The sequence below is a fragment of the Schistocerca nitens genome, chromosome 7, assembly GCF_023898315.1.
Source record: "Schistocerca nitens isolate TAMUIC-IGC-003100 chromosome 7, iqSchNite1.1, whole genome shotgun sequence".
In the NCBI taxonomy this organism is placed as follows: Eukaryota; Metazoa; Arthropoda; class Insecta; order Orthoptera; family Acrididae; genus Schistocerca; species Schistocerca nitens.
Genome location: NC_064620.1, coordinates 522,891,581 through 522,903,495, shown reverse-complemented (window position 1 = coordinate 522,903,495; position 11,915 = coordinate 522,891,581). Strand labels below are relative to the sequence as shown.

Genomic DNA, 11,915 nt, shown 5'->3' with positions numbered 1-11,915 from the left:
AGTAGTAATGCAGACATGACTAGATAGGGTAGAATGTGGAGAGAGACATGAAACCAGATTTCTGACTCGCAATCAGAACAGATATTATCACAGAAGAAGCTGAGTAGCACCATGGTGTAGTGGATATGGTACTAAACTGTTGCATCTAAGGTCGTAAGTTCAAAACTCACCTAGACTGCACAATTTTAATTTCTATATTTGGTTTGAGTACATTCTTGAAGTATCCACAAATGGCAAGAATCATTGTACTTGAATGTTCTGTAGCTGTATATATACTGTATGTGTTTTGGCCGGAGGCAGTTCGCTCCACGCTCTTGTATGTGCAAGTGCTGAATAAACCTTTGTTAAGTGAAGTTAGTGTTTGCCATTCATCTACTTACACCTTCCTCTACGTGACATTATTCTGGTGCAGGCGCTGGGTATTGGAACTTGTGATACTGCTCATTATCGACAACTCACTGGCTCCCATCAGACCATGACAGAGCCGCCGTTTACGTGGCTAGAAATCTGAGCTTGAACCCTATTCAACAGATCGCATCCTATCAGAGACAGAAGAAGTAGTGGACATTACAATGACAGCAACTGTGTGCCACCAAATGAGACATCCTTCTGGGTTCTCTGATGACGATGGCCAAGATCCAAACAAGTGGCTGAAGATATATGAGCGAGTAGACAGATTTAACAAATGGGATGACACCGCGTGTTTGGCCAATGTATTTTTCTACTTGGAGGGCACTGCCAAACAATGGTATGAGAACAACAAGGAGAAGCTCACAAGCTGGCAAGTGTTCCAGGTGGAACTACTCAAGTATTTCGGCAACGCACAATGACAGAAGTGCAAGGCTGAAGATAAATTAAAGTGCAGCACACAGTGTCCAGGAGAAACGAAAGGTTGCACATCTCATAAAGGGTGTTACTGAGGACATGTATCCAGACCTACTCGTGAAGGAGGTTTGGACAACAGACAACTTCATAAAATGGTGCCAGTATATCGAGACAATGCATCAAAAAAGAATTACACGCAAGAAGTTTGAACAGCTTCCAAATGTTGTATCGATGTCTGTGATGGAGGAAGAAACTGATTTCACAACACTTGGATTGCATGGCGAGCAAACAACCGAGATGCTTCAAGAGGTTATAAGGGAAGAAGTTGAACAGATATTGAACCCAATCTCTAGTCCTTCATTTCCTTTTAAAATGGTAAAAAAGTCGAGACCCAGGCAAAGTTACGTTCCTACAATGCCGCATGAGGAACCTGCTTGGGCACCAAGGAAGGCTGACGTCTGGAGGACCCAGGATAACTAACCAGTATGTTTCCACTGTGGACGATCGGGACATGTGGTGTGCTATTGCCGAGAAACGTGGCAGATATTTGATGACGCCCACGCCAGAAGACAGCAGACCAATCTTAGCCGACTCCAAGTCCGGGATGATGAAGATGAACAAGAAAATGTGGGTGCAGGATGACGTAGGTCACCATCGCCGAAAGCAGAGGACGCTCCCCAACACGCCAATCAAGGTCTCCATCACCATTTAGAAGCTCCAGACGAACACCTAGCCGCCTCAACCTGGAAAACTAAAGGGTGCGACCTTCCTTGGAAGTAAGGGCTGCCAAAGAGAAAAATTCTCCGCTGTCGATCACTACGTCGATATCCTCGTGGATGGCTGACCAGCCCAAGCTCTTGTGGACTCTGGAGCATCATATTCAGTCATTTTGGAGAAGTACCATTGCCAGTTGCAGAAAACCGTATTCATCAACAACAAAACATCTTTGGCTAATGAGAAATATGTAAAACCTACAGGAAGATATGCAATTTGTGTCGGTATAAGTGGCCATACACAGCCGTTAGAATTCATTGTCTTACAAGATTGTAGTCATGACGTCATTCTCGGATGGGACTTTTTGAAACCTAATGAAGCAATTGTAGATTGTGGTCACTTGAAGATTATGCTAGACGAGATGAGATACTGTGGACAGGAAGATGCGCATCTGAGTGTGTGGAGACTGTGTGCTGGATGAAGTGATCATTCCTGCAGTCAGCACTAGAAAGGTAGCTGTCATGTGTCATGCCATGCGTCGACCCACAGATCTTGTAGTGGAATGTAAGAGAAGCATACCACTGAAGAATAACTTGGTCATCCCAGCTTGTGTCTTCTCATTTAAGAACAGATTTGGTGAATTGTGGATAGTTAACTGTCGCCGAGAACCACAGATCCTTCCAAGATGCGTGTGCATAGCAAATGCTGAGCAGTTAATTGCAGAACAGCTGAGCATCATAGAAACCTCCCATGCCGAGTCTGTGGGCGAAATTAGTGCTACCACTACGAGACAAGATCTTCTAGCTCAACTATCACCAGATCACACTAAGGAACAACAGAAGAAGCTACTTGCCATTCTTCAAGAGTTTTCTGAATGCTTCAATCCACAGGTGAAGAGCAAATTAGACAAATGGACGGTGAAGCACCAGCTTAGCACTGGAGACCATCAACCAATAAGCCAGAGAGCATACCGTGTGTCAGCAACGGAACGTCAAATAATTTGTAACGAGGTAGAGAAAATGATGAAGAATGACATCATACAGCTTTCGCAGAGCCCATGGTCATCACCAGTGGTTCTCATCAGGAAGAAGGATGGCAGTTGGTGCTTTTGTGTTGATTACAAGACGCTTAATAAGGTAACTAAAAAGGACGTTTACCCTCTTCCACAAATTGACGATACACTAAATTGTCTGAAAGGGTGAAGTTTTTCTCAACCATGGACATGTACTTAGGATAGTGGCAAATCGAAGTAGATGAGGCTGATAGTGAGAAAATTGTATTCATCACCCCTGAGGGCCTCTATGAGTTTATGGTAATGCCGTTTGATTTGTGTAATGCACTAGCAACTTTTGAATGAATGATGGATAATCTTCTGGGGCACCTGAAATGAATGATGTGTCTTCGTTATTTAGATGACATTATAATGTTCTCAGAGACATTTGATGAACATGTATAAAGACTGCGGGCTGTTCTTAAGTGTCTTCAACAAGGCGGACTGAAACTTAATCCAAGAAAGTGTCTCTTTGGAGCAAAAGAAATCAACATACTTGGGCACCTTGTGTCAAATGAATGTGTGCAGCCAGACACAGTAAAGGTAAGAGCTACAACGGAATTTCCTATTCCTAAAAGTATTAGAGAAGTGAGAAGCTTCCTCGGATTGTGTTCTTATTACCATTGTTTTATCAAAGACTTTTGTATCAAAGCCAGGCCACTACAAGAGTTATTAAAAGCTGGTGCCAAAGTTATCTGGGGTGGTGCCCAACAAGATTCTTTCAATATGCTGCGAAAAGCTCTGATGACTGACCCTGTACTTGGTCTGTATGATGAGAGAGCACCTACAGAACTACACACAGATGCCAGTGGGTATGGGATCAGTGCTGTTCTGGTGCAGATTTCAGATGGAAAAGAGAAGGTTATAGGCTGTGCTCCTAGGACACTTACAAAAGCCAAATTTCAACAGTATCTCTGTGGAAGGCCATTCACAGTTGTTACAGACCATCATTCACTTTGTTGGTTGACAGGTCTTAAGGATCCAACAGGGCCACTCGCCAGGTGGGCACTGCGTCTTCAAGAGTATGACATTACCATAGCGTACACTGTTGGAAAAAACACCAAGATGCCGACTGTCTCTCAAGAAAACCCTGTGCAAGACCATCAAGACTTTGATGAATATAGTAACTGTTTCGCTGCACTACAGGATCTCTCTGCTGGGTGTGCGACTACGATGATGGACACTATGTTTCCGTTACATGCTGATGATGACTACATCAGCCAGGTGTTAACCAGAGCTGAGGAAGCTCAGCAGTTAGCTCGACTCTGCATTCTGCAGGCTCAAGAAAATGATCGCCGAAGGTTGATACGAGCCACCGCCCTGTTGTCTACAGCCCGGTGACGTCTGGATCTTCACTCTTGTTTGGAAGGTTATTCTCTCTGAGAAGCTCCTCAGGTGCTAATCTGGACCTTATAAGGTTGTAAGACAGTTGTCTGATGTTACTTATGAAGTTGAAGATTTCGACCCCAACAAAAGACGACGAAAGATCTGAGATACGGTCCAGGTCCTTCGAATGAAGCCCTATAAGGATCCTGCAACCCAGGGTAAATTCACAGCTCCAGCGACAGGCAACAAGTGGAAAGGTAATGAAGAATGTAGCGGCAAGGGAAGTTCTAGGAAGATCACCACCAGTGCGAACATCAGTCATCGGGAGTTGGAGTATGCAGGACCGATGACTCTTTCCTGGACTAGGACGACGTAACACCAAGACGCTGTTCTCTCAAGGAGGGAGCAGTGTCACAGAAGAAGCTGAGTAGCACTGTGTTGTAGTGGATATGATACTAAACTGTTGCATTGAAGGTCGTGAGTTCAAAACCCAACTTAACTGTAAAATTTCAATTTACGTATATTCAGTTCGAGTACATTCTAGAAGTATCCACAAATGGCAAGAATCATTGTACTATAATGTTCTGTAGCTGTATATATACAGTATGTGATCTGGCCAGAGGCAGTTTGCTTCGCACTCTTGTATGTGCAAGTGCTGAATAAACCTTCATTAAGTGAAGTTAGTGTTCGTTATTCATCTACTTACACCTTCCTCTACGTGACAATATTATTTACAATCTTTAGTTTTCTGACACATTCCTGTATATAAGACTCTTCCAATTTATTGGTATCTCAGAGCATTATTTACATAATGAAGAAATAGTAAGACTTTTGTTGGTATATCATAAATGACTTTGCAAGGAATTCATTGTGGTGAGGAGGACTGGCCATTTATGCTAGATCTAAAGACGCATTAAAGAGAGTTGATTGATCAAAATATTATAAAAATGAAGTGCTTGAAGGTTGAGTGGGCAGTTTGAATTTCCAAGTGGAAAAAACTTCATTACAGGCCTGTACAGATCCCCCCACACAGTGCAAAATACAATTTTTCCTCTCCAGGCATTACTATGCCCAGTTATTAAGAAAAACATAAGGTGATTTTGTGTGGGGATTTAAATATAAACTTTCAGACTAATTCTTCAACGGAAATAACGTTAATGGATTTATTCCATTGTTACAGCTTAGTACAATATAATTTTCAATTAGAGTACAGGCAAATAGCAGTACAATCTCAGACAGTATCTTTGTAGATTATTCTCTGGTTGATGGGCACAGTGGGAGAAAAATTAATTTGGCCTGTCAGACCTTGACACACAGATAGTGATACTGAAAGGAATCAGTGACAGTCATATCCCACAGTAGTAAACAAAAGATTCGAGTTTTGAATTCACTAGTAATGCAGACATTTAATGCCAGTCTCGAAAGGCTAACTTGGCAAAGAGTCTACTATCCAGGCAACTTGAATGGCAAATATAATACATTTATTCCAACCTTTATCACCTCCTGGCCAACAATGCTATACGATCATTTCATTTCATCACTTTCTTTAACAGCTCTTTCCCATTAAAAAAGTGCAGGCACATATACAGTATTAATAAGCAACTGCTTTGGATAACTAATGGCATTAGAATACCACATAGGAGGGAATGGGAGCTGCGTCATAATATGGACAGTCAAGACTCCAGAACAGAATTTTATTACAGACAATATTGCAAAGTTCTGCAGAATATCATTAGACAGACTAGGTGCAAGACCTGTCCCATACATCCTCTCACCACCACCAATTCCAGTCAGGTCACAAACATCACCTATCCCATCAAAGGCAGGGCTACCTGTGAAACCAGTTATGTGATCTACAAGCTAAGCTGCAACCACTGTGCTGCATTCTATGCAGGCATGACAACCAACAAGCTGTCTGTTCACTTGAATGGCCACCGACAAACTGTGGCCGAGAAACAAGTGGAACACCCTGTTGCTAAGCATGCTGACAAACATTACATCCTTCTTTTCAATGACTGCTTCACAGCTTGTGCCATATGGATCCTTCCCTCCAACTCTAGCTTTTCTGAATAGCACAAGGAGAACTTTCCCTGCAATGTATCCTTCATTTCTGTATCCCTGGCCTCAACCTTCGTTAGTCATTGTCCTCTCCCATCGAGCCCCTTCCCTGTTCCCATTCCAGCACTACACAGCCCTCATTCCACCATTGCACCCAGTATTTTTACTTCTCTCCTTTTCCACTCTCGTAGACCTTCACCCTATTACTGGAACGTACCCTCCTATACAAAAGATACCAACCATATCCTCCACAGACTCTCCACAGTTCCTGTCCCTTTACCACACAAGTGCCCTGCTTGTCACTATTGATGGAACCTCCCTGTGCACTAACATCCCGAATGCCCATAGCCTTATCACTATTGAACACTACCTTTCCCACACCTGATGGATTACAACCAATAACCTCCTCTCCCACAATTACTTCTCCTTTGAAGGCATTAGGTACAAACAAATCTGGGGTACAGCTATGGGCATCCATGTGGCACCATCCTATGCAAACCTAGTCAAGGGCCATCTAGAGGAATCCTTCCTAAACACCCAGAATCCTAAACACCTCACCTGGATCTGATTCATTGATGTCATCTTTGCCATCTGAATGGAGGGTGAGGACACCCTTTCCACATTCCTCCAGAACCTCAACAGCTTCTCCCCATTTGCTTCACCTGGTCCTACTCAACCCAACAGTCCACCTTGTTACATGCTGACCTCCCTAGATGGCTACATCAGTACCTCTGTCCATCTCAAACCTACTAACCACCAGGAATACCTCCACTTCGACAGCTGCCACCCTTTCCTTACCAGGGAGTCCCTTCCATGCAGCCTAGCCAACCTTGGTAGTCACATATGCAGTGACTAGCAGTTCGTCTCAAAATATACTGAGGGTCTCACTGAAGCCTTCACAGACCGTAATTATCCTCCCAGTCTTGACAAAATCAGATCTCTTGTAACCTTATCTTTCCAGTCTCCCACCACCTCCCAAAGTCTCACCGTCTGACATAGAGGAGCATTCCCCTCATAACTCAGTATCGCCCAGAACTGCAGCATCTGAATTACATTCTCTGTCAGGGTTTTGACTACCTCTCGTCATGTCCTGAAATGAGAAATGTCCTACCCTCCTACAGTGGTATTCCACCATCCACTGAACCTACACAATATACTCATCCATTCCAATGCAACCCCTGCTTCCAACCCCTTACCTCATGGCTCGTATCCCTATAATACACCTGAATGCAAGACCTGTCCCACACATCCTCCCACCACTGCCTACTCTAGTCTGGTCAAAAACATCACCTATCCCATCAAAGGCAGGGCCACCTGTGAAACCAGGCTGCAACCACTGTGCTGCATTCTATGCAGGCGTCACGAGCAACAAGCAGTCTGTCCACATGAATGGCCACTGACAAACTGTGGCCGAGAAACAAGTGGACAATCCTATTGCTGAGCACACTGCCAAACATGACAGCCTCCATTTCAGTGACTGCTTCACAGCCTGTGCCATATGGATCCTTCCCTCCAACACCAGCTTTTCTGAACTGCGCAAGTGGGAACTTTCCCTGCAATGTATCCTTCGTTCCCGTAACCCTCATGGCCTCAGCCTTCGTTAGGCCGGTATTACACTACCAAATTTCTTTGTCAAAGATATTTGATGGTGTAATAGGGAACTTTGTCAAATGTCGTCCAATATTTGATCAAATGTAGGGCCGTGCTGTAGATTTGATCAAAGAAGTCGCTTGTCTTCTGTTCACCGCAATGTGACATGTTACCACATGGAGCGCTAGCATCGCTGCATTCTGTCGTCTGTAGTGTTTTTATAAACATTGCTGGTAAATACAATTGGTGTTTGCCAACAACTATAAAATTAATAGAGATGTATGAAGCTGGTGAGGCACTTTACAACGTGAGGCAGCTTGAATACAAAAATAGATTACGAAGATTAGAGACCTGACCTAACCTAACCCTCTCCTGTAGCAAGGAATCTGAGTGTTAAAGTGAGCCTGCCTTCTGCACATGTAGCAGTTCTTAAGTGAATATTGTGCTTTGTGATATGAGGATACATTTCATTGAGCACAAACAGAAATGTATGCTCATCCATTCTTAAGTAATTGATGTACGACTTGACGTCCTCCACTATAAGCTCACGTAACAAGTTTTGTTGAATGCTTTTATCGTGTCGTCGTAAAACCCATGGCTTCACCCAGGTATGTTTCCTTTTTTCCCCCCGCTTCTCTTCCGCATGTGCACACAGTGCAATTGTGGTACATGCAACTGCTGCGGTTAATAACAAGTTGTTGTTGTCAGCCATCTTGAACTTTGACGAAAAATATGATGACAGTGTAATACCCCTTCTAGCGCTACGTCAAACATCTTTGCCAAATATATTTGACGGAATATTTGATCAAATCTTTGACAAAGAAATTTGATAGTGTAATACCGGCCTTAGTCATTGTCCTTTCCCATCCAGCCCCTTCCCTGTTCCCATTCCAGCACTACACAGCCCTCATTCCACCATTGCACCCAGTATTTTTATTTCTCTTATGATCCATCACAGTTGTACAAAATATTTAATTATTGCTTCTTGTCTTTAGTTGGCAAGTTAAATTAATTTTTTTATTTGTTCAGGGAAATATATAGAACTCCCGAAAGCTGCTGTTCTGAGACAACTACATAATGCAGCTCCAAGGAACAGATTAAATTGAATAAATTATTACATGATTAGAGAGTAAAGGCTCCCATGTGTAGTGATGAATTTTCAGAGATTATGAAGACGAGTGCACCATTGATTAGTTCTCTCTTGTCACCTGTGCCATGTATCTTTCAGGTGTGGTCAGTATCCTGAATGACTGAACTACTGATTAATGAAGCTACTTTATAAAATGTGGTAACATAGATAACAAAGGCAATAAATTTCTTTGTTACCACTGTTTTCAAAGTTATTTGAGAAAGCAATGAATATGAGAATCTCGGTACATAAAAATTACTGTCAGACTCATTTGGCTTCAGGAAGGAAGTGCCCACAGAAAACACTATCCTTTTGCGTGAGGTGCACTAGTATAGTTAATTGATAGGTTGAAGATAGTAGGTATTTTGTTTGATTTCATAAAAGCATTTCCTTGTGTGAATTGCATAATATTTTTGTGTAAATTGAAACATTACGTGATTAGGGGAAAAGCTCAACAGTGGTTCACTTCATACATGGAACATAAGAAGCATAAGGTTGCCCTTCAGTGTTAAGAAACAGGGAAGAAGTTTTAATCTGATGGGGTCATGTAAAGTGGAAGAGGGGGCAGGGTTCTTGGTTCACTGCTTTTTGTGATATATATCTATTATCTATGAAGGTAAGGTGGGTAGATCACGTAACTAATGAGGAGGTATTGAATAGGATTGGGGAGAAGAGAAGTTTGTGGCACAACTTGACTAGAAGAAGGGATCGGTTGGTAGGACATGTTTTGAGGCATCAAGGGATCACAAATTTAGCATTGGAGGGCAGCGTGGAGGGTAAAAATCGTAGAGGGAGACCAAGAGATGAATACACTAAGCAGATTCAGAAGGATGTAGGTTGCAGTAGGTACTGGGAGATGAAGAAGCTTGCACAGGATAGAGTAGCATGGAGAGCTGCATCAAACCAGTCTCAGGACTGAAGACCACCCACAACAACAACAACAACAACATCTATTATCTGGCACTAAACATGACAAATGACTCTAAAGTTATCATCTTTGTAGATGAATCGAGTGTTGTTGTGAAAAATGTGGAATGGAATATAAATGAAGTTACTAACAGGGTAGCCTTAACATTGGCATGTGGCTTTCAGAAAACAGATTAACAGTTCACTGTAACAAAATGCAATGCTTACTGTTTCTGATGCAAGAGCTCTCTTGGGAGTGTCACATTCTATATCTGGTGCTGCTGTCTTCATTGTAAGAATGATCTTGGCCCTCTCTGATACTGATACTTGAAGGCTTGTTTACTTTACTTAGTTTCACTCTATTACCTTGGATGGTTATATTTTGAGACAATTCTGTTCACTCACTGAGAGTATTATTAGGCCAGAAACAGGTGGTCAGGCTGATCTGCAGTGTCACTTCATAAACTTCATCTAGGCCACTGTGCAGGTGTCTTGGAATTCTAACTCTGCCATCCCCGTACATATATTACCTTAGGGGTTTTGTAGTTGGCAATACTGACTCACTCATAAGAAACTGCTACATTCGGCCACTGAACTCTAGATGTAACAATTATTTACCCTTGGATAACATTTCCTTAGACATTGTACAGAAAGGTGTAAACTCTTCAGAAGGTTTTGTTTTCAATAGGTTTCCAGCGGAACTGTACAAAAAAGAGTGGTACACCCCAAGTATTCAAATACAAGTTGAAAGCTTTCTTTGTGGCACATTCCTATTCTGTACAGGAGTTCCAAGCAGTAATTGATAACCCTTCTGTGTAATATGTTATTTATTCATATACTCTGTTTATAAATTTCCTAGCATTCTGAAAACTATGTGATGACTTTTCTCATGACCAAGTAACTTTGGCTGGCTGTGAACCTGGTAATAAATATGCCAGATCATTAGATTTGTTGCAGCCAGAGCCAGTCTTTTAAAAATATTTTCAGCTCATCGTAGCTGGCGTCTTTTGACACTTTTGCATCTCATGGCTTTCCGTCAATACCTTGGTAATTCACTGGCTCAAATGTGTCTTGGGAAAAAATTGGAAATTTGTGGTAAGGTCTTAAGGGACCAAACTGCAGGGGTCATCGGTCCATAAGCCTACACACTACTTAATCTAACTTACACTATAGACAACACACACACACCCATGTCTGATGGGGGAGCCACACGGACCGTGACAAGGCGCCTCAGACCGCAAAGCTTGTCTTGGGAAAGGGTCTGACCACTTTTAGTGTAGATGTGTGGTAGATCAAGCTAGTTACCACCGATCTTTTGTAGATTTGTGTGTTAATCTAAATTGTATATTGGGAAAAGTGTAACAATAAAACTACATTCTACTATAACTCTCATAAAATTTATTTCTATCTTTTTCCTTTGTGACACACAGTTGGTACAAAGTTGAAATCTGACACTGGATTAGTAGGTGCCCAGCCATATTCATTCTCTCTCTCTCTAGTATTACATGCTTCAAGTGTACTGGGATTACTGCACCTCTGAAATCACAAACTGCTCTCAGTGCTAATTTTAGTAACATTTCTGCATACCATTTCACCCTAAACATAAATCTTTAACACTTTGTTCTCCTGAACATAGTTAGCTATGTCATAATACATCAGCCAACCAAATAAGAGTTCAGACTTTAATACAATAATATCTTTGATACAATCAGCTTAACTGATATAGATTTAGTATAAATTTTCACAAAATACAAAACTTAAATTTACAATTTGAACACAAAATACAGGATGGAACTGTGCACATTTATTCCACCATCGGCTCTGCTCTAATTTCTAGTTCATCATCAAATGGATCTTCTAATGCTACATCCATTATATCCTCAGCATCTTCATCCAGCATTGCCTGAAGCTGATGAATGGAAGCCACTAGCACATGGAATTGTTTCCTTCTCATATCAAGTTTCCTTTCCAGCTGTTCCTCCGTTTCCTAAAATGGAAGGCAACATCAGTAGCTAGCTGATAACAATAAAAGTACAGATGATAAAAATATGGACACAATGTTCTAACAAAGACATGACTGAAAAACAGATTATAGTATGCACAAGCAGCCTCTAATTTGCCAGCTCAGCAAGTATGTAGCAACAATAAATGCAAATTTGTCCTTCTTTGAAATACTTGTTTTTCTCTGTTTTTCCCTTGAATTCTCCATTATCAGTTTTTTTTTTTTTCAACATCACTGTCTACTACATGTTTCTGACATTTCATTGTTAATATGCAGCCCTGCCTGTCCTAGCCTGTGCTCATCGGTGATTATTC

General features: G+C 41.8%; 1 protein-coding gene across 1 annotated transcript in view; it reads right to left on the bottom strand.

Annotated features, from left to right (window-relative positions):
• Positions 1-10,974: 10,974 nt before the first annotated feature.
• The window catches only part of LOC126195825 (THO complex subunit 7 homolog), a 74,627-nt gene continuing 73,686 nt past the window's right edge, over positions 10,975-11,915 (bottom strand). The window contains exon 4 of the mRNA XM_049934468.1: positions 10,975-11,586. Coding sequence (XP_049790425.1) covers positions 11,404-11,586 — 183 coding nt within the window. The 3' untranslated portion in view covers positions 10,975-11,403. The remainder of the gene's footprint in view (positions 11,587-11,915) is intronic.